Source organism: Pteropus vampyrus, unplaced genomic scaffold (assembly GCF_000151845.1).
Source record: "Pteropus vampyrus isolate Shadow unplaced genomic scaffold, Pvam_2.0 Scaffold30, whole genome shotgun sequence".
Lineage (NCBI taxonomy): Eukaryota > Metazoa > Chordata > Mammalia > Chiroptera > Pteropodidae > Pteropus > Pteropus vampyrus.
The window spans coordinates 6,334,419-6,358,018 of NW_011888811.1; the positions used below are offsets into that span (position 1 = coordinate 6,334,419).

At 35.6% G+C, this 23,600-nt stretch overlaps 1 protein-coding gene across 1 annotated transcript; it reads right to left on the reverse strand.

The window, feature by feature from the left end:
• Nucleotides 1-4,043: 4,043 nt before the first annotated feature.
• On the reverse strand, nucleotides 4,044-18,802 carry GABRA6 (gamma-aminobutyric acid type A receptor alpha6 subunit). Its single transcript, XM_011356706.1, has 9 exons — nucleotides 18,380-18,802; nucleotides 18,060-18,178; nucleotides 17,406-17,473; nucleotides 15,299-15,519; nucleotides 15,133-15,215; nucleotides 14,689-14,832; nucleotides 14,127-14,279; nucleotides 12,587-12,846; nucleotides 4,044-4,662 (listed from the first exon to the last, which is right to left on the reverse strand). Exons 1-9 carry the CDS (start codon nucleotides 18,415-18,417, stop codon nucleotides 4,387-4,389), a joined length of 1,362 nt encoding a protein of 453 aa, XP_011355008.1. The 5' UTR covers nucleotides 18,418-18,802; the 3' UTR covers nucleotides 4,044-4,386.
• Between the last annotated feature and the right edge of the window lie 4,798 nt (nucleotides 18,803-23,600).

The window sequence follows — 23,600 nt, forward strand, 5'->3', positions numbered from 1 at the left end:
ACAGAAAAGAACAAACTCAGGGCATTTTATTCTTATTTCAAGTAACTGAGAACAAAAGAGCTTTTATGGCAGTCTTCAAAGAATCTCGTATTTCTTGTAGCTGCAGGCTGGCTTCTCTTAAAAAAATAGATGCATATTTTAATTATGCTCATTGTAGAATTACACTATAAATCAAAATTTTAAACTTGCCATGAGAAAGTCAGGACATCATTTGAGAAGAAAAGTGATGCTGACATCTGAGTAGACTCAGATAATGCTAAGAAACTTAGAAAAATGGAAGCGATCTACCTTCCTGAATGTAAGAAAACTATCCTGCTCTTGGATTAAGACCCTTCAGTAATTCAGCCAGCTAAAAAACTCCAAATCAGCTCTCTGAGATACTGAGAGAAAAGGATAGTAGAAGAAGGAAGTTATTTATATCTACTGCAGTCATGTAACTAATTATAGAAATGGAGAATATAGACACTATGCATATTTTCATCTTTGCCTGCCTTTATTTTCATAGACATAGATATAGCTCTATATAAAGATCACATAGATATTTAGAAATATTGACATTTGTATATATTAAATACTTTTGACTTCCCATCTCCTATTCCCTTACTATTTTATATAAAGATGTTTTCATCATAGAAAGACTTACAACTTAAGCCTTGGGAAACGGAATATTCAGGTAGGACTGTGGTTGTATTAGAAGATTAAATATCACTCAGAAATGTATACTGTGATTGTCGCCTAGAAGTGTATACAATGGCTCTTTGGATGTTGTTTATCTCCTTTTTGGACAAATGCTGAGAACATTTCTATTTGTATGAAGGATAATTGCATCTTATTATTATGAAACAATGTAAATATGTACAGAAGTATATATATGATATTGAATAACCAAAAGGCTGAATTATGTCAGTTATTAAGCATAAGGACCAAATCCAGCCTTCTTTCCTCTATTTTGTGATGCTGGAATCCTCTAATTTTTGTTTATTCTCTGCTACTAGGATTTCTGTCACATTCTTTCAGTGGTGGAACTGAAGAGAGACTAGAAAGCTGGAGAAAAGAGAAAGGAATAATCCCCTTTTTATTTACTTCCTTTGCCTTTTAATGTTACCATTCACCTTGAGACAACAGTTGATTCCATCTCCAGTTTTTTGCACTCCCAGACACAGCCTCATTGCTCCCTCTCAAAGGTATCAGTTTCAGCAAAATAGCCCCTCCTCTTTGCAAGTCTGATCCCACATGTGCACGTTCTCCTGCACCATCCAGAGATACAAGCAACATGTGGACAGGGCTCAGAGTTCTAAAACCCAGCTCTGAGGAGCCCCTCCTCTTATTACCTGCGATACCAGTACCAGCCAGGTGGCACACCCTGTCCTTGAAGGTCTGATCCCTAGTTCTGGGGTTTCCTTCTCTGAGCTGCTGAGCTACTGTTACTATTCAGGTGGTGTCCTCTTTTCAGACGATTGAGTCCAGCTCTATAATTGCATAAATTTCTAGCTTCTGTTACCCTATCATCTTGCTTTTGGTGTCTTCCTCCTGAAGTTACTATCTTGGTTTTGCTCATTTAACAGTTCCTTCTGCATTAAATTCTCTCTATTGAAATACCTAATCTGGTTTCTGTTTTACACAGTTTTAATTTGGTCTGTAATAGCTGTGAGGACTGGAATAAGTCATGACTCAGTTCAGAAATTCAATCTCTTTTCTGTTTTAACTGGGGAGATGGTTATAGAAGGGATAATATAAATAATACGAAGGTGGTGTTTTCTAAATTGTTTTCTGAGCGATGCTAATCTCAATATGACTGCCTTGTAAAAGGACGCTCTGGGCCATGTGGATTTGGGAACTGTTAAATACAATATAGCAAACTATGAGAAGATCATACTGCACATAAGCATAATAAAGGTTCTGAGAAATCCAATAGAAAAGAAACATATTTTGCTTCAATTAAGCATCTCTCTCCAATTTATTTGACTAGGGAATCTGTCTTATTTTCACTTAACTTCTATTACCACCCTATGATGTATGCTGAGAAATAGTATTCTCCAGAATCCTTAATTATTTAAAAGTTTTGTAATTTTATGAATTTTTTCAAGATCTTTTCATTGAGGAGAAATCTAATGTGTATACAATCTAGTGATTTTAGTTAGTTTTAAAATTTGTTTCATCTCTAAGCATAAATGTTGACTGAAAGTGATGTTCTTTGCGGTAAAATGTAGAATGAATGCCAACGAAGGGCAGGAAGGATGTCACACAACCAGGAAAATTATTACAGGAAATGAAAGACAAGGTGAGAGACTCGTGGAGGGGATTAAGGAGTCACACTGGATTAGACAAGGGCGTGAATAGTTATGGTTAAGTGAACAAGCTGTGGATTTGCACGGCGTGAGTGTAACTCAACTGTAGCACTTGAGTGCCACAAAATTATTTATCTTCTCTGCACCTTGGTTTCTCATCTTTAAATAGAGATAATTGTAGTGTACACTTTACAGTTTTGTGAGGAAGATTAAATGTAGTATAGCATATAAGATAGTTAATACGTTCGTAGCATTTAATAATTTTGTGTACTTCCTAAAACAGAAGCAGGCCCTGTATCATTAGACTAACTTAATTTAGATAGAAAAGAATGATAATGAAACAAATATAAGTTGTTCAAAATGGAAGGACCTGTAAAGGGCATCTGATCCACCACCTAATCCTATAGATGAAAATAGAGCTAATTCTCCCCAAGATTTTGTCATGAAGTTAATTTATAGGGAAATTGAATTGAGAGCTGTTTTCTTATCCTTAAGAGTTCTATTTTTATTAAACTCTAATTTGTTTGGCTGTAGAATTTTTGCATTTTCCTGGATAAAGACAAGAGTAGTGACTCTAAAATACTTCTTTTTGGATTAGAGTTGAGGATGACCTCTGATGTTTAAGACTAAGCAACAGCTAATAAGGGATTTATTGATTCGAACAGACCACGCCTCATGCTTCTCGTACTCCTCTAATTCCTGTTTCCCTAAGACTCTTCTATATGGGAGAAATATGGCTGGGCTTAGCACCAAGAAGAGCTGGAGTAGTAGAAATGGAGAGGAATAGTCTCTTATATTTTTTTCAGCTTTGTTGAGGTATAATTGACAAATAAAATTGTAAAATATTTAAAGTATACACACGATTATTTGATATATCTATGCATTGTGAAATGATTTCCTGCATCGAGTTAGTTAACATATCTATCACTTCATGTATTTTCTTTTTTTTTTTTTTTTGGTGGGAATGTTTTTCTATGCTCATCAAATTTCAAGTATACGATACAATATTATCAACTATAGTCAATATGCTATACATTAGATCCTCAGATCTTATTCCTCTTATAAATGAAAGCGTGTTTAGTGAACAGGAAGGAGATGAAGGATTGACTCTTTGAATACAAACTCGAGTCCCTGTTTAGAGCCTCATGACTGAGTCTGGTTTTCCCATACCTTCTACCTTGCAGAATCACCAGGGACAGTGAAACTGGGGTAGAAGTAGACACTTGGAAACTCTTTTCCCTAGCTTTATTAAACAGATCCAGACAACCATGTTCATTGTCATTTTACTTAATGGTATACTCAGAAAGGTAGAAAATACAAGTTATAACCACAGTCATAATATACAAGGCTTCCTTATAATCACATTTTTTTTTTTTTTTTTGCCTACAACTTCATGGAATTCTGATGAGCGTATCATTTTAAAAGGAAAGCTTAATAAGATAAAACAACATTGCTGCAGTCCAAGTAAAGCTATGTACATATGCATTCATAATTTATGATCTATGTATAATTCATATGTATACAACACCATACTTTATTGAGGTAAAATAGCACAGCAAGGTTAAAAACAAATGGTTAAGCTCAATACAGGCTTTACAATGCCACTGAAAGTCATTTTACTAGCATAAAGGCTTCCAACATGCTGATATTAACCTACTGATAAATATTTAGACTATTTATATTTTGATCTTTTGACAAATAAGCCAAAATAAACATATTTTAAGGCAACCTTTGGAAGTGTCAGCATTTCTTATCTGCTTTGTGGTAAATGTTATTTGCAGTGACAATTTAAATACTGAACAATGAAGGACAAAGTTTGGCAAATTCATCTTGAGTTCATCTTATTCTCTTATCAAATTTTTTCTCTGATGTGCAAGAAAGTCATAGTTTTCAGCAACCTCCAACTTCCAATTATGAGGAGCAATATTATTGCCTTTTGACTCATATATGCTTACTGAAAGCTATGTGTTACAGATTTTCAATTTTGATTTCATTTTCAGAAAAGCATCTACACAAGTCTCAATGCTGTTTTTTAAAAAAAATTAGAAAATGAAAACTTATGTAATACATATATAATACAGGGTGTCCTAGCTGCAAGCTATTCCACCCTGCTGTTCACTTCCATTGTATCTTTGGAAAGATAAACTATCCAGTATACAAGGTTGAATCCTGCAAATGCAACTGGGAAGAGAATCCGAGAATACTGGTCTATTTTACTGGTGCCTCCAAAGACTGGAGAGAGTGGTGGAGGGGTGACAGGTGTCGACGGTAAGATAGGAGCTCTTGTGAGGACTTTGTTGTCCTCAGGGGATGGGACTATTGGCAAGGTCAGAGAGGTGATTCTTTTCTTCAGATGATATTTGGAATCAGAGTGCTGTAGGGCAAAAGACAAATATTCAGCCTAAGCAAAAGAAGAGCAGTCACCTATTTAGTCATTTTTTTTTTTTGTCATTGATAGATATTATTGACTACTTACTATGTAAGATATTTTATCGGCATATTCTTATAGTATTTGATGGTGCTACTTTCCTAGAAAGTGGTAAAACAAATTTTTAAAAAATCATTTGCTTCCATCCAGCATTCTATAATTTAATAAATTAGCAATTGATGCCAAGTACGTTCCACATCCCAGAAAGTGTGTTAAGCTTTGGACCATCAGTAGGAGATGGTCCAAGTCGCAAAAGCTTATCTACCCCCTGGTTATGCATAAGCCCATAGAGCAATAAGTGTGAGCCATCGGAAGGAATTTCTGTTTGCAATATGTAGACAATTAGTTAATACAAAAAAACAACAGCTCGGTTAATTGATATCATTCTTCTAGACACGTTTCCAGCCTATGTCTTCATCTTCACACATTCATAAATTTGAACCAGATGAGATAAAAATATGAAGATGCTTATGTATGTCAAAAGACAGTGGCAAAGCATAAATACCCTTAGATTTAGTAGGATGACTATTTATCCTTTGAAATAAAACTGCATCTTAGTCCAGAAGTTCTGTATTGAGAGTTTTCTGCTTCCGATTCAGAACTTCCCCATCGGTCTCCTTCCATCTAAAGTCACCAGAAACAATTCATTTACTAACCTCAGAATTCTTATATGTTTTTTTCTATCATTAAATTTTCTGTTCCATTGAAATCTTAAGACAACCAATTTTAGTCTTGAAAGGGATATTTGGCATCTTAATTGATAGTCGAGAAAGCTAAAGTCCATATAGAGGAACTTTCTCACCACAGTTGCAAAGCCAGTGATAAACCACACTGGTCAGTTTCAGTGCTTGTTTCATCTCAAAGTTTTCTCATTTTTACACTAAAGTATTGGGCCTAGTTTAGAGACCAGTTATGTTTGCTTTAGACTCCTTTCATGCTGTTGGAAACTGGGAGGCTTTCCTCCGATTCTTACCTTTTCTTGTCTACATCCTGTAATATTTACCCTCCCTGTGGCCAGATTGTCCTTGCTGGGTCTCTGCCTTCAAACACTTGCTGTACATTATCCTTGCTCTTGTAAAACCGCCTTGTTTCTTCCCTGGCAGCAAAATCACCACTTTGCTGCCTGGCAGGGTATGTTACTCACGTGGGCAGACTCCCGTGGCTTTAGCCCGCAACCCTGCGGCAACAGGATGAGGCAGCCACCCCTCCTGTGCTGGCTGAGCCACAGGACCAGAATGACCCACAGATGTGGTGACATTTGGACTGCAGGAAACAACCCAAAGAACCTCTTTTCTCTGTGGTCCCCTTTCTGAATTTTGCTGTTTGATTTGTCATAGAAGTTGCTGAGTATCTAAATAATAATAGTCACCATAGAGAGTTCAAGCCCAGTATGCTTTTAGGAGCCATGGGAAAATCGGTTTCTTTACCAAAAGCAAAAATGAATCTGTGTAGTCAAATCTCATTTGATATGACCATGCCGAATTTCAAGCAAAGAATATCTTTATTTGTTATCTGCTGGCCCAGTATTGTGATAGGCACTGTGAACAGAATTAAATAAATCATAGGTCTTGGATGTACAAGAGAATTAAAAACAGTACAGGGACCAGTCTGCTGGTCTTGAATAGGAAATAAGTGATACTTTGTATTAAAAGTATGTGACAGTGGAGGATTACTGTACCCAGGGTCACCAGGCAGTATGTGGGTAGGACCAGCGCAGTGGGGTTTTGGTCTCAATGCATGTTGCCTCTCTTAGGGAATAAACACAGCATCATTTTACAAGAGCTTTTGACCATGTTTCTCTGACTCTAATTGAATTTTCATCCATTAAATATGTTATCAATATATTCTTCACCAGAAACAGCAAAATGTATCACTGTTTTATTCTTCAAAAAGTGGTATTCTGCTCCCAGATATATAAAACACTAAAATATTTTATTTTAGTAAAATTCCTAAGGATCATAACAGAGTAGCAGGAAGACAAGCCTTTAGAGCAGATTTTCTTTCTAAATTCATCTTGACTTCTAATGGCACACATTGCCAGTCTGAAACCTACGTTTCTTATTTATTTATTTATTTATTTATTTTTAGGGAGAAACTGAGGGGCAGACATGAAAATGTTTATTGAGATAAGAAAGTGATTATAAAACATAATCGAGCATAAAAATGTAAGGTGTTGTTTTATCTCCCCCCGCTTTTTTTAGAGATGTGGGAAAAAAGTTATTTGTCAGTGTCTTGGCATCATCCCAGAGTCACACAGGACTTAATGAGGATTGCCAAATAACTCTTGTCCAGAGTTAAGCAATATCATTCAAGACTAAACACCATGAAAACAATTAAGCACGATGGCATTAGCCTGGTATTAAAGGTTCCTTAAAATATGATTCTCCTCTTCCTCCTCTACTTGCCCCACACTGCCTCTGTGGTGAGTCGCTTAAGAATTAAGAGGACAGGAGAGTCACAATGCCTTATATTGCAAGTCCATACAAACTGCTTAACTGCTATATGACTTAGACGTGTCATAGATTTCATGGACTCTCCCTAAGCCTCAATTTACTATCTTTAAAGTTAGAAATAATTATTACTTCCATTGTAAGTTTTTTCTTTGAGAATTTGAGAAAGAAAATGTTATACACACACACACGCACACACAATACACTTTTTTACTTAGGTGATATGACTCTTGTAGTCATTATAACATACTTCTTTATAAATATTATTTCTGTAATGCCTCATCTCCTTTCCTGACATAAAATCTCCTTAATCTCAGAAGGCTCATTATTCTCATAAGTAAGTGCTACACAGTGCCTAGCCAGTGCATAGAGCATAGTATATGCTTAATAAACATATGCTGAAGCAACAAATGAATGAAAATCTATATGATTGTTAACATATTTTAGTATACTGTTTTACATTGCATTTTATTATAGGTACCATATAGAAATGCTTGCCGTTGACAAGCACTACACAGCACTTTACATGCATTTTTTTTGCTTATTCCTAGAAAGAATCTGTAATATAATAAATAATGTTACTTTCATTTTAGCGATGAGCAAATAAAGGCTTAAGCAGGAAGCTCACACAAGTAATAATTGGCAGCACCTAAAATCGATCTCTCTTAGATGCCAAGGATCACACTCAACAATTATTGTGTTTCTTCCTGTCAGCTTTACGATTTAGGGCAACCACAAAGCTATTGACACTTTGAGTAGGATAAATAATTTGTTGTGGGAGACCGTCTTGTACATTATGGGATATTGAGCAGCATCCTTCTGTGCGCGAGATGCCTGTAGCATGCTTGTAGCAACTCCCTCCCTTCCTCTTTTTTGGGGGGTGGGTTGTGGCAACTAAAAATATATCCAGACCTTGCCATGTATCCTCTGGTGGGGAAATTCACCCACCATTGAGAATTATGGGTTTAGAGTTACAACTGTCCCACAGCCAGGTGGTGACTGGGGGGATTTCTAGCGGGCAGCAAATGGTATGCTCAAGGAAATGCATGAGGCCTGGCTAACCCAACACGCTGGATAATCAGCTCCTGGATAATTGGGAATTGGCAGTACAGGAGACCAGATGCCAATTTAGAAAGAATCACACTGAATTTCTGCAATTAAGAAAAAGCCAATTTTGCAAGCCATTCAAGCTACAGGTTTGCATCAGACCCCGCCTGCTCTATTGTAAGCCCAGCAGCTTCAGTTGATGGTAAAATAGGCTTTTGTCAGAGTCCAGATGAGGGCTCAGCTTGGGGCTGTCACCATTTTGAGTGGAACACCTGTGGTTTTGAATTTTTCCAGGGCTCCCCTGCTGCTGAGTGCCATCCTGCTTTGGGTATTTTTAGAACACAGCTTTGTTTTAAGTAACAGCATATTGCCATGGTACTTTGACTCAAACTGGACTTAATGACAGTCAGTTATTTGATGTAAAGATAAGGTATTTGGGAAGTACTTAGAGAAATTTTGATATAACACTGAGTCTAAAATATTACAGAGAAGAGGGCAGTGGGTAACCTCTCAAGAGAGAGAGAGTCTAACCAGGGCTGCATTATTCAAGGGACAAATAAAACATTTGCTTTGAGAACCAGCAAACAGGCGCATCATTGATGAGAAAATATTTTTGAAAACATTTAGTATTTGAAATTTTTTTTAACTATCATTTTTTTAACTGTCATACCACTATGGAGAAAACAAGAATGCCATCAAATTTTCTTGCATTTATGCTACAGCTGGTAGAATTGAAAATAGCCGATCCTAGAATTTCTAGAGAGAAGCAGATTATTGGCAATAATTTGGTGGATCACTGGAGTATGTCTGGAAACCATATTGGAATGTTTGGAGGGCGAAGAATGGAATATTGGATTGAGGTTTGATAGCAGGCATGGGAAAAGGACTAACCACCTACACCCCTCATATAATCCACCCCACCCTCTTTGTAAATCATACAGTGGCACAGCCATGGGGAAGGGGCACCATGATCTTTCTGGTGCTCAGAGTATGTGATAGTCTAAATTCAACCCTTAATTCTACTGAGTAATGATAGTACTCAAAGAAATCTTGGCAATATTCAGAACAGAGGAGGTAAACCTTTCAGTATTCTATGCTTTATCTCTTTCTGCAGAGGAGCAGAGCAACATGGTAATGGCCCAGCAGATATCCCAGCCTTGAAATGAGTACAGAAAGAATATATGTCTAATTTCCCTTTCTGTGCCCAAGTTTTTAGCAACCAACTTAGTGCTTCTAGAGCAGGACCAGGCTCATCTTTCTGTTGTCAGCTTAGGCATCACTTCCTTCAGAATAACCCCACCAGACTGAGTTAGGTACTCTTGCATGGCTCTGCTTCAGCCTACCACATCTCTAACCACAGTCGTTATCACAGTGTATTGTCAGGGCTCACTGATTTGTCTCTTCCTATTGACAACAATAAAATAACAAAGATAGCAAAACATCCGAGAGATCAAGGTTCAAATTTGGTCTTACATGCAAAATAAGTATACATCAGATACAAATTCTGAAATACGAAGGCAGGAATAACTCTCTAATGCCCAGATAGCATACCAGATAAAAACAATAAGAAAAGATACATATAAGTAGAAAAGAAAGTGTGGACAATTTCTTCTCAAAATCTAAACAAAGTTTCCACTTCCAGATACCTTTGAAAACAAAAATATTATGAGTCTGTAGAGCACTGCTGAGGATTTAGTTTTAAGTGACTCTTATGGTTTGAGTAGTAGATTTAAAATGACTGAATTTTTTTTGGTCATTACTATATTAAATTTTAAGGTCAACTTAAACTTGTCTCCACATTCATAATAAGTAATTTCTTGTGAAAAGCAGTGAGTACATTAAAATTTACAACTCAGAATCACATGAAATATCCAAGCACTTAATTTCATTTCAACTTCACCACACTGGTTTGCTATTTCGGTGTCCAACTTCCTCAAAAAATGCTATTTTGATTACGAGTGAATAGGCATTTTAAATGTCATGGTATTTGAAAGAAAAAAAAAAATGACCTTGCAATCATATGTGTCATTGTGTTGTATAAATTGCAAATGTGTAATTTATATTTGTTGCTCTACATTATATAAGGCAAATTGCCAAGTTTTGACATTCTGAATAAATAAAATGTAAATATTCTATGTATTCATCTAGGTTTATTTTTTATGCCTACAAGATTCGTCTTGTTGGGTTTGGTTATTTTTATTTTTATTTTTTTTCACTCTTGGACCTAGCCTTTCAGAAATAAAATTCTCATTTTCATTGCCTTAAAATATTTTAAGTAGAGCCAGGTTTAGAAATATATTTTTCATAAGAAAAAAGTCAACTTGCAAGAAGAAGTTACTTTGAGATGATTTAAATGCAATTTTTATCCAGTTTCCCAAGGGTTTGCTCATTATATGTTACTATTTTAGAATTTTTAGGATAGTTTATATGAAGACCTGAGATCTTAAATTTCATCTTATTAATAAATTATACCTTTAAAATAATTGACTAAGGGAGTGATAACTGTATGCTTTCTCCAAGGATTTGAAATCATATTCCTCTCAGTAATGTATATTTTTAAAAAGTCGAAGTAAAGAAGTTGGTCTTTCCTTTTATTTCAGTATTAGATCAATGAGCATATTCTAAGTCATTGGAGTCATATTTTGACCCTATTTCTCATGAATTTCTCTTTTCATTTTTACTATATTTCTCAAATAACAAACTGTTAAACTGAATTCTGATAAACATAAATTCTTCATTTATAGATGTGTTAATATCATATTAATATATGTTCTTATTTGGACAATATGTTGTTATATACCTGTAGAAATACAGATAGCTTATAACATAATCACTTATTTTTACAAACATAAAATACTCAGAAATATTCAGAATTTATCTTTTCTGAATAAAAAGTGAATATCTGGTGTTTTAGACTGAGTCTTCAGACTAACGTTTTTGTTAGAAAGCTCATATTTTTGCGACCTTTCAAAACATGTATGTAGAAAGAAAACATCATTAAGTCAGGGGGAGAATTTTGGGAATGACCTCACCTATATTTTGAGAATGTATGCACTCTTTTATATTTCATTATTTGAGGAATTGTTGGCGAAGGAGAAGGCCTCAGCATCAGGAGTTCTGGAATCAATTCCTAGTTTTTCCACCAACTAGTAACTAATATTTTCCCTGAGACTGTTTCAATTTGTAAATGGAAGGAATTAGGTTGGGTCACTAGATGGCAATTTTTATTTTATTCTTTAGTGAGGGCTAATTCAAGAAAAAAACTTTAAATTATATATTTCCACTTATCATGGGACTAGCCTTATGTTATTCCATGAAAAAAAAAATGTAAATTCTCAAACTAGATTCTTAGTTTATCAAAGAGAAAAGTTTTAGTAAAAAATTATATGCATGAGTATTTGAGAGTTAAAACACATCACTTTTATATTTTTTATCATAAAAGTTAACAAAGAATAAGCTGGGCTGTGTGTGGTTCTGTGATTTAGAAATGTTCATAAGAATTGATTAATTATAAAGAAATTTTCAGATTAAAGTGTCTGTATTCCTCAGTTTTACAGAGTAAAGTTTTTCTCTTTTTAAGAGCTACTGTTTGGAGTTTTATTGAAATAAAAATGTATTCTTGTCAGTCGGTTTCATAATTATTTTTAAAAAGTGCGTGCTCCTTAATTGTGAGAATTTACTAACATGCAAAAATGTAGTTTGGGGGTACATTTATGACCCTTGAATTATTAATGTTATCATTTATTTTTCAAAACCAGAGCTTAGACACAGCAAATCTAAACTTAATTTTATAGCAATTTCTCACTGATTAGAACTCTTTGAATAAAACCACACACACACACACACACACACACACACACATTTAATATGTGAATATGAACATGAGAATGTTTTCATATGAATCAAGAACTTGGCTATGACTCATCATTCGTAGAACCAAATACATCTTGCCCTCATGTAATAAACCAAGCAGATTTCTAACAAAAATTGTCCGTTACATAGGAGTCTCTGTTTGTTTCCTTCAGACTCTGAAGCCTCAAAGCCTTATTAGGAACTTTTTTTTTTATTTTACTTTTTTCTCCCTCATTGATATAAGTGAACCTTTTCAAAGGAAATATCTAAAGGCTAAGAAGAATTTTCTTGTTTCTGAAAGCTTGGCATCTGCCAGTACTAGTGAGGGCGATAAAAGAGGAATGCAAAGGTAAATGAAAGATCGTTGTTTGGCTTTACCCTGGAAAAGAAATCGGTCTTGGGTCAGAGTTATATAACTCATGCTCAACAAATACAACTTTTAGAATATTTAGCTGTTTGTGATCACTGTTTGGGTTACCTTTTCCTAGATGGTGGGTAACATTAGAAAAGGAAACAATTACCAAAACAATCTCAGCTTCCAAGGGTTCATTCGCTTTTGATATTGTCACTGGGGATGAGGCTGCAATCTTTGCCTTTCTTTTGGCCTTCTGTGTCTGAAGATTGGTAAAGTAGTTGACAGCTGCGAACTCAATAAGAGCAGAGAAGACAAAAGCAAAGCAAACAGCTATGAACCAATCCATGGCTGTTGCATACGACACTTTTGGCAGGGAGTGTCGGGCACTGATGCTTAAAGTGGTCATGGTTAAAACAGTGGTGATCCCTAAAATTAAAAAGAATGAGAAATGCAGTGTTAGCATTTAGAATCCAATAACAACCTTAAATGAGAACATGTTGGTGGAGAGGATTAAACACTGTTCAAATGTAATTTTTATTATTTCATTTTATAAATGTTCACATAATATCATAGATATTTTCATTTTTTTATCTTTCATTTCTAGTGTTGCAGATGACATGTACATTGTAGTTGCTCAAAACATTTTTTTGAATTGATTTAGTATGACTATCAATTTAAATATGTCATGAAAAATGTAACTCATGAAAAATTCTAGTTGTTTACTTTAGAAAATTAAAGCAAATTATTATCCTTGAAGTAATAAAACCTTGAAATTCTGATCAATTTTAATAGTGATATTTTTCATCATATTTAAGAAGTATTTCTGGTATGAATAACAATCATAAAATTAGGTTCCTCTTTTTTTTTAATTTCTAGCTTAGTTTTAAGGTAAGATGTTTACTCGTGAGAAAGTAATTTCATTATTCATCTGCTAGCAGTTTTCTGTCTTGAATTATGACGGAGAACTTATGTAATTTGAATATGGTTAACATCATTATATAGTATTCTTTTATAATTTTTCAGAAATATTAGTTTAATAAATTAAAAAGTCAAAATTCATCAGAGATTTCAGTTCAACTCAGGTCTTATCTACAAACTACTACATTTATAATTAGGAAAACTCAGGAAAAATTGTATTTTGTTACCAATATTTTTCTGTCGCAGTTCTTTCTTATTTCATTTGTTCCATCAAAACTAGCAGTGATTCTATACATCATAAATGGAACTAAATGTTTAGTTTGAGCCATGGGAAATTGTGAATATTTAACTATTTTTTGACCTAGAAAAATGGCAATTTTTTATGGTTCAAGCTAATAAAAGTGAGATACAATTTATATATTAGTGGGTTCAACATCTTAGCCTTTGTTTTTATAGATTTATATATCAGTTTTTACTTTTATTCTTTTCCTGTTTGTGATAAAGAAAATCAAGATTAAAAAAAAAAAAAAAAAAAGCCCTCCTAAATAGAGTACATGAAGATCGTAGGAAACCAGCCAGAATTCTTGCTTAGATGGTTTTTTTGTTGATTCACTGCATAACTTGGTATAAAATGAAGATCATTTTACATGATACATGTGTTTGAATGAGATACAAGTCCATTTCCTTTGTGGACTGAAAAAGTGCGCCCATGTGAATATTCCCCTAAAATACACAAGTCATGAGAGCTAGAATGTGAATGGAAATGAAGCCCAAAGAGTAAAGCATACCAAAAACAGTTCTGGCCGGGACAGACTCCTTATTAATCCAGAAAGACACCTGGGAAAGAATGACGGTCATAATGCAAGGTGTATATATCTGTATCATGAAGTAGCCCATCTTCCTTTGCAGGTGGAAATAAACTGTCATTATTACATATTCACCTGTTGGAAGACACTTATATCAGTATTATTGCTATTGACAGTGTGTAAAAAGAATGCAACTAGAAATAAATCTTGCAGATCTTTAAATTAAGGTGGGCCAGAAGAAAACAAGCAAAGGCATGTTTCAGTGTATGACAAAGACACTTGATCAGCAGATGATAGATACATCAGCTCATTGTTTTCAGTGGGGTTCTTTGTGTCATATATGTACAAAACTACTCATTCCAAGGATACACAGATCTTTATGTGCACATGGTTGCAAAATCAATTTAAAGAAAGCTATTCATCACTTCAAAACATCAAGCTTATCTGAGGATGGCTTATGAAGGGGAAAAAGAAATAGATATGTTGAAGATGTGCACTGGAATCATCTTGCAGGATTGCATCCATGCTTTGGTCACATTCTTACCTGTGTTAGATTTAATTGTCTCACTAGATACTGTTTGTCCAATCAGATCATACTGGAGGAGGCTTGAAGATTCTTCTGGGACTTCAACTGAGTAAAGTGGTCCTTTTTTCCATGTATATATGATTTCACTCTTGGGGTAAGCATCTGAATTTTTAAACAAATTAGACATAGCAGTGAATCTGACTAGTTGTGCTTTTTTTTTCTTTCAAAGCAAATCTTGTCCATATAAATAGAAGTGCAAACCTAAATTTTCTTTCAAATTTTTTTTTAATCTGGGTAACTAGAACCTCTAACTATGACAAACATGTTAATAAGTATGTTCCTGGAATCACACTGGTAGTGTTATAGTAATATTTCTCTTTTGCTTTCCAGTATCTGACTAAAACATAATAATTACATATTTTTAATGCATTATTTGACTCTTGGAAGTTTTTTGTAACTTACAACTCCCAAACTTGAGTGGACAAGCATGCCCATCCATAGGGAAGTTAACCAGTCTCATGGGACAGTCAGCATTGATGGTAAGCCTAAGGGCAAGAAACGAATGGTTCTGAGTTAGTATGATGGACAGATCAGTTAGGCAGAGGAAGTAGAATTGTAGAAACTTTACCTCATCGTGTATAGAATGGTTCCGTTCTGCATTATTCTGAAGAGTTTATTAGGAGTTGTCATATTGTGAGCAATTGATTTTTTGCCATTCCTGAAAAAAGTGTCAGGTGTCCATATTTTACTGACCATCAAGTTATTCAAACTCAAAATCTCAGTTGGCCCCCCAAACTTCAACCTTTCATCAGTCCAGGTCTGGCGGAAGAAAACATCCATGGTATACTCCTAAGACAAAGTAAGATATTTATGCAGGCTGGAGAGATGGTTTATTAAGAATAGTTTACTCACTAGCTTATATACCCACTTCTAAAACCTAAGGAATAAAGCACCTTTTTGTAACAATAATCTATCAAGAAAGCCATAATTTTAGTGAATTGTTATTTTTCTCAAACTCAAAGTTTGTGATATTATTATAAAAGATAGTGCTGTGTTTTGCAAACCTCCATCCTTAACCTTGACCCATCTCAACTTTCTTCCTCTTTTTCTGGCATCCATCTCTCCATCTCTCAACTTATCGATTCCCTCATCTTTAATTTAGAAGAAAAATATAAAAAGACTTACAGTCTAGGTTCTCTGCTGACCTCCTTAGCATCAGTTAGTCTAACCATTCTTCTTAGCAATTTGTCCACCTTCAGAGGTGTTTCCAAGCATCATGGTTCCATTTAGTAAAGTTTCAAGGATGGATAAACAACTTATGATAAGCATACTCTGGCTGCACATTCTAATTATTTTATATTGTTCTCAGAGAACATAAAAGCAAATGTTACCTGATTACTCAAACAGAGCATAGTCATAATTATGAGTTTAAATTTGTGGCTTTTATGAAATAACATTAAAAATCTTAAGAATTATAAGGACCATTGCAAAAGGCAGTGATAAAATACAACTTGTAATTATATCAAAATATTGCCAGTAGCTGTTTTGCCTACTTTTATGTTCCTTTAGGACACTTATTACTGCAATTGGTAATTATATTTTAAAAGTATAATTTGATATACAATATATCCATATAATAATGATCCAGGCTATAAAAAGGCTCTATTGTGCAAACATACTTTAAAAAGGAGACAAACATATAAAATAACATTCCAAGTATCCCCAGACAAATAATACGGTAGAATATGGTTGTAGTTATCTATATTTGGGTGACTCAGTACTCAAATGAAAAATATGATAGGAAATAATTGAAGATTCTGGATAATGAAGACTCTCCTTTTTCTCAGGACTTAGACATTTATCTCTTAAATAAAGTTCTTCCTCTTTCCTCTTCTTCCTTATTATCTTTCTTGTCTTCCTTTCTCTTTCTCTTCCTCTTTTTCTCCTTCCTTCTTTCCTTTCCTTCTTCTTTCTTTCTTTTCTTGACAACTTAAAAAGCAGATGATGACAAAGTCTCTAATAACTGCTTATTCAGAATTACTAAAATGTACTGAAGCACCTCTTTAAAGAGTTATGTTTTAGTTTTAGGGTTTACATTTTACTTTTAGGAGGAAATGCTACCTAAGAACTATGAAAGAACTTTGTTCTAGAAGACTAGAAGGCTACTTACTATAAATAACCTTTTATGAATCTTATAGCCGTCTGTACCTGGAACAAAATCCTCAGAACACCTACTGGTCTGTTCACAACATGAAAGTGGACTGCATTAGTCTTCCCAAATGACTCCCTTTACCGTTTTAATTAAATATACTGAGAATGGTGTACTACAAAAAAAAAAAAAAAAAAAAGCTATATTTCAAGTTTCATAGATATCCCCAATATACTCTTCATGGCATAGCATTTTTGTTGGTTTTTCTACTCCAGACACTTACTAGGACTTCATAAAGATGGAGAAAATCTTCTCTTTATAGAGAAGAATCAGTGCATGATACATGGACAGAAGAGAGGATGTCATTTTTAAAAGTGCCGCAGATTAAAGTGTTCAAGCAGACCCTTTAGTAGAGGAGATTAAGCCAGTAAAATCCTCTAATGGCCATGCCCTCCGAGCATGAGTTTGCTTATTGTGTTGTAGATCTGAAGCCAACCTTGGTAACAGTGCCTATTACCGTTAGTTCTGGGACTCAGCCCTCTCTCCCCCTGGGTAAAGTTACTCTCCTAACTGAGAGCTCACTCACCATCTCCACATCTGACACAGGCCCAAAACTGGTCACATAAATGTCTGTTTTGACTTCAGTGACAGCACCTGAAATTAACCCAGAAGGATGGGGGCAATTATTACTGCTGATGTTAAGGAAACTGGACTTAACTCTACCCCAGAGCCTGTTCTCATGGCCAGAATCTGCCAACCATTCCAGAGTGATCTTAGTAGCAAGAGTCCTTGAGTTTTTCAGCTCTGAAAACTCACACCAGTTGCCTTATTTTGAATTTATTTTGGCCAATTTGGGAACTATAAGGAAAGGAAGAGAACTAAGTTAGTATTCTAATAAAATTATTACAATAACATATATTTGATAGCTTCAGTGGGATAAATACTAAGAAAAGTGTTTTACATAGAGAATCTCATCCAGTACACGCAACTCTGTGAGGTAAGCAATACACTTACACTACAGTTGAGGAAACTGAGGCTCAAAAAGTTCAAATAACTTACGTGTAAGATCACTAATAGAGGAGGGGCAGAGACTGGATTGGAACACACACGTGGCCTCTCTCCAGTACCCCTGCACCTTCTCATGCTGCTCTCCTTCTGGACATTGGTGTAGTAGTAGGTGGAGGGGTGGGGGGCGGTGGAGAGCACAGATGTCTGGTCCACTAAGGATATTGCTTCTCACCTCCAAATCCTGGCCGCAGCCGATTGTCATAGCCTTCAAGCAAGTTGTCCAGGATCCGACTGATGTTCTCTGAGTAGAAGTTTCCTTCATCTTCAAGTTTCCCAAGGACATTTTCTACCCTGTAGGTAGACAGTCAGTGATCCTCACTTCCAGCCTCAGAGAAAAATGTGCTGTTCAATTCATCCTAGTCTTCCCACCACAAATATATGCCACACCACCCAGGCTTCTTCTGTGACTTGGTATAGAAGTTATCCAGTGGCTGTGTGCTTTCTCTTTCCTCTGAGTTAAAAGGAAAAATCAGAAAAAAAAAATTTACTCACCATAAAATAAGGTACAGCCAGGGCAGAGGTGACACCATCCTGCAGTGCACTGAAATGCCTACTTCGTCTTCTTCCTGGTTTATCCTCCCCACTAACCAGCTCCCCTTTGCCACTCAACTAGGACAACCTTCTGGACCCCTCATACCCCCTTTTCTTGTTTGCATTCGGCCAGTAATCCGGTAGATGCTGAGTTTGTCAGCAAAACTTTGAGGGTCCCCCCTTCTCTTTGAATTTGTTTCCGTCTTTTTACGTGGAACAAGGTGGTTTGTGGTCTTAGACCATGTCCTAATGGACACTCAGCCTCCTCTGACTGACTCATTTGGGAAATGAGAGTCTGAAGGGATAGTGCATGGTTGGAGACCAGTGACAATAATCAAATAAGGCATTAGGGGAGATTAGAAGGAAGAAATCCACTGCTAGTTTTGGCATGGAATTAGCAGAGCCCTGTGAGAAAATCTGGAAAGCACTGGCATCTTGCTGATTGAGATTATGTTCCAATGGGTTTAGCATTTATTATTTCTATGGTTCACAGAATTCCTACACCGCTCTTACTGCTTAAAAAGTCTAATGATATTGAGATTTTCTTGGATTCTCTTTCTGATTTCATCAGCTTTATTGCTTCAGACACACCTTTCCTCAGTGTTTAAAAATTGTCCCTCATTATCTACTGAAAAATACTTATAACACACCAGAACAACTCCTGGTTATATTGCTGTTGGCTTAGTGTTTTCTTTAAGTACTTCACTGATTCTTCCTGTCAAGGGTGTTCATCTCAAGCTAAGATATAAATGGATCCTACCACCATTTTTAGAAACCTAACCAATTTCTTGAATGCTGCCTATAAGAGACAATGTCTGAAAATAGCTGATTAATTTCTTGAATGCTGCCTATAAGAGACAATGTAAGAAAATAACTGATTCCCCCATGTAGAAATGTTGTAAGAATAAAGCATCCATAAACATGGTTAATGATGATCTTGCTGGTACTATTTTACTAGGCTTGCCACAGGTCAAAAGCAAAATGTTTGAACCCAAGAAATAACATTCTCTACCCAGTCTCGTAGGAGGATATTGGAGTAAAAGAAGTCTCTTTAAGCTTTAAAATTTTAATCTTTAAATAAAAAATTAAACAATAATAAAATCATTATACATACATACATACATACATACATACATACATGTATATATGTATATATAACATTCAGAACCATAACTACAAGAAGCAAATGTCTCATTTCACCATGCTCCTGCCAAATCAGATCCACTCACTATCCACCCAATTCACCCAAGTTTATGTCTTCACAACCTAAATTCTACAAAGGCGATGGCAAGTATCGTAGACGTAGTACAGTCTTGAGTCATTTTTGAAGACATGACATAAATCATTTGAAGACCATTTTGAGAAACTATGTATAACCAAAGAAACAGTGGAACCAGGAAGAGTACAATATTTCCTATGAAATTATGTATGTATGTATGTAAAGATTGCTGAATCTCATGGTTTCATGGAACTTTTTGGTTACTCATCAAAAAGCCTGAATTCCTTCCAGCATTCCTGGCAAGTGGTATTTAACATCTGTTTTCTCACATTATTTTACTTGTGCTGAATTCAAATTTACACTCTAGTCCTAGTTCTCACCTTTGGAGCAATACACAATAATTTCTCAGGGGAAGACCACATCATAGCCATTAAACAAAGATAGCTATCATGCCCTCTCTAATTTAAGATAAACATCCCTAAAATCTTTTTTGTTCATTACAGGACCTGGTTTCTGTATCTCCTTGGATTCTTTTTACTCTGCTTCAAACTTACTCCATCTGATAACCACAACATATTTCAAATTCCCTTATGTCCCAGAGCTAGTTAGTATCCCTAATTTCAAAGTATACACTTTAATACCCTGTGCTTTATATGTGACAGATCTGGTTCCGTTTTCTAAAGTTAGGACTCTTAAACTCTCAGGACCAACATTATTTTTTATAGTATTGTTAAGGGATACATAGCCTCTCAGTGGACACTGTAGAAAATCCCCTTGCAGTCCCTTTTGAAAATCCAGTGCAATAAGGATAAAATTGCTCTGGGAAACAAAGGACAATAAAGGGACAGTCCTCTGGACAGCAGCTTTAAATTATTCTGGCTTGGTTAGGAATAGAATACTGAACATATAGGGCACTCTGATGCTCCCAAAAAGTATAGCAGGCAATATCAATTTCAGACCTTAAAACACAAGTCTAGCTGGTTTAAAAAATCATGCCTAGAGGAACACAGGTATAGGAATTTATGGTTTATAGCTGTTCAACCATTATCAGTTCAATTTAACCTTTATTAAGGGCTTGTCATGTGCTGAGAATACAGGAATTTAAAAAATGCTTACTTTCAGGAAACACTCTAAATATTAATAATCAACGTAATGTAATTAACAAGATGCCGAGTGTCAAAAATATAGTTAATTAACCATGTGCAATGGAAACAGAGTGAAGAGGCTTCTGTATATGAAGGAGGTATCAGTGATTATTTCATGAAAAAGATGACATTTGGACTGAGTTTCAGAAGTTGGATAAACTTTTAGTAAACAAAGAGGAATGTAATGAATAAAAATAGTGGAAGATAAAACTGAGTCCAACAGAGGGAGGTTTGAATGCTCCTCACTGGAGGATTTGAGAAAAAGCATAGGCATCTACAGCGGACTACAGTGGGATTGCCTTAGCAGTTCATGAGAGCACTTGTTTTTTTCATGAGAATTGCCCTGCAGTTTCATGGGGTGGGGCCTTTTTCATCATGTTCGATCCTCTATCAACTTTCTGTTGATTAGACCACTTTGGAATCGAGTAACTAAGGTTCATTAGCAGGCAAGTCACTTAGGCAAATTATTTATCATCTCTAGGCATCATCTGCATCACCTATAAAATGGAATTATAGGGTTTTAGTGAGAATTAAATGAAAAAATGCATGAAGAGTTTATCACAGGGAATTTCCCGTAGTAAACAAGAACTAAAAACATTCATCAGCACTGCTAACACCACCATCATCATAATCATCATTGTCATCATCATTTTTGGCCAAATCAAGTCTTTCCTCTCCAGCATTTAGAAATAAGGTTAAAAAATTAGTTTGGCCTGTGTCATTAAGTAAGGCTGCCAGTATTAGAGAAGGCCTGTTTGGCTGTGGAGAGAAAAAAAAAAAAACAGAAATGCAGCAGTTGTAGAGAAGGAAGCAGAGACATCACTGAAACCCCAAAAACTGAGCTAACAGCTGCCTAGATTTCTCACAGCCTCTGATTTCCTTCCTTCATAACCTAGGTGTCATTTCTGCCCTGCGTTCCCACCGAAAGCACTGCATCCATATTAAATTTTTTTTTTTTTTTTTTTTTTTTTTTTTTGCTCCAGGGAAGTTGGTTAATGTTATTAGCTCCTAACAGGAGCTTTTTAATTCAGAATTTCAGATTATGAAGATACAGTATGATACTTAGATGGACTGTATGATCCACTGGAGAGCAAATCTAGACAAAGTAGAATCTTGGGCTTTCTCGAAAGGAACGTGCTAATTGGCAGCTGCTTGCTCTTCCTGTGTAATGAATCTCACTACTCCATGGGGTAGAGTAAGCATTTTTTATAGACTGCACGAACTCTTTCAGGCCACTAGGGGACTACTGAGCATTGTCTTCTGGCAGTGCTACCCATACCCCAGAATATGTTTGTCTGTTTATCAAGTACTTAGAGTACAGGAGAGAGGACAGAATTTTGGGTTCAAGCCCAGTGATGAGCTCTTGGGAAATGTTATAGAGGAGCAAGCAGAATGGAAGTCTGTTAACATAGATTCTGTTGGACTTGGATAAGATGTAAATTTTAAACTTACTGCCTCGTAAAAGGATATTGTCAAAGCAAGTGATAAAAATAAACATTTGAAACTGCCATGAAAGTCTTAGGCCTTCATGTTATTATATGACTTACTGTCTTAGGATAAAATATAAGATAGTAGCCATTTGTATAGGAGTGATTTAATCAGAAAAAAATATGGTGGGGAGGATCTTCAAAGAAGAGGCCAAGGTGTCTGATGCACAGTTTGGAGTTGATGACTCATCACTGACAAATGATATTGCATGAAACGAACAAACAAAAAGCTGGTAAAAGCCCTCTAACAAACCCTGACCATCAAGAAACAAATGAGTTATTTTAAAATAGACTTTTAACTGGCTTTGGATAGAGCATGCTGGAGTAGAATTAAAAGAACTGCATAGGTCTGTGGACTTGCCGAGAGCGTATTGTTATCCTTGCTGCCTGTTTCGTTATTATGGCACTGTGTCAGTAGGGAACGTGTTAGACGTAAAGGCAGAAAACCCAACTTGCAGTGGTGTAAACAAAATGGCTTATTTTTCTCACAGCAGAGAAAGGGATGGACTTAGTCAGCTCCTTGCTTGGACATCTAAGCAGCAGCAGAGCTGACATGGCTGAATTTCATGTTGCCTGCCTTTTTTCAGTTGCAACATGGCTACCTCAGTTTCAGTCATCATATCTGCATTCAGCAGAGAAAGTAAAAGAGCTGAGTCACATGGACATCTCTAGCTACAGAGGCAGTTCAGAAAGTTGTAAGATATTCCACGCTTTCTGAATTAGGAAATGAATAATAAAGGTAAATGTTCAGATGATCCTACAAAAAACTTTTGATACTCCAGAAATCTAGGAAATTGGGCTTATTTCAGTAGCAAGGAATATTCTTTTCTGGTTTTGTCATCTTTTATAATATAGGTGGCCAAGGAAGATAAATGTTGGGAATGAATGTTAAATTGGCCATCTAAGAGGTCTGTCACAGGCAGGGAACCCCTTTAGGCAGATTAATTACAACAAGATGCCCCTTACTCTGGGCTGGAGGCGTGGGAAGTAGAGTTCAGGCTACAGTTCTATTGCCACTGGCACACTCAGATTTTAGGCCAGGCAAAATCTTCATAAAGATGTGCAGAAGCTTGATGAGAAGCTTATGAGCATTTTAAAAAATCCAGCCAATATGTAATGGCTGACAGAGACCTAACATTCCCTTAAACCATCAGAGGCCCAAATAGTTGAACCACATTAGTTTGGTTTCTCTCAGAATTACCCTTTCTGAGTTGCATTTCCATGTTATAAACTGATATGTATATATTTTTTAAGTTTCCTACAGGAAAGAATTAAAAGAAATTAATCCTATCTTATTAACTATCTTATATTTGTATCCATTATATTAAGTC

Excerpts from the sequence above, each read along its gene's own strand:
- GABRA6 (XM_011356706.1), bottom strand. The coding sequence starts at position 18,417 with ATGGTGTCACCTCTGCCCTGGCTGTACCTTATTTTATG. Across the intron at positions 18,179-18,379 it reads TGGCTGTACCTTATTTTATG|GGTAGAAAATGTCCTTGGGA; the intron begins GTGAGTAAATTT and ends GTCTACCTACAG. Across the intron at positions 14,833-15,132 it reads TCCACTCAAGTTTGGGAGTT|ATGCTTACCCCAAGAGTGAA; the intron begins GTAAGTTACAAA and ends TTAAAAATTCAG.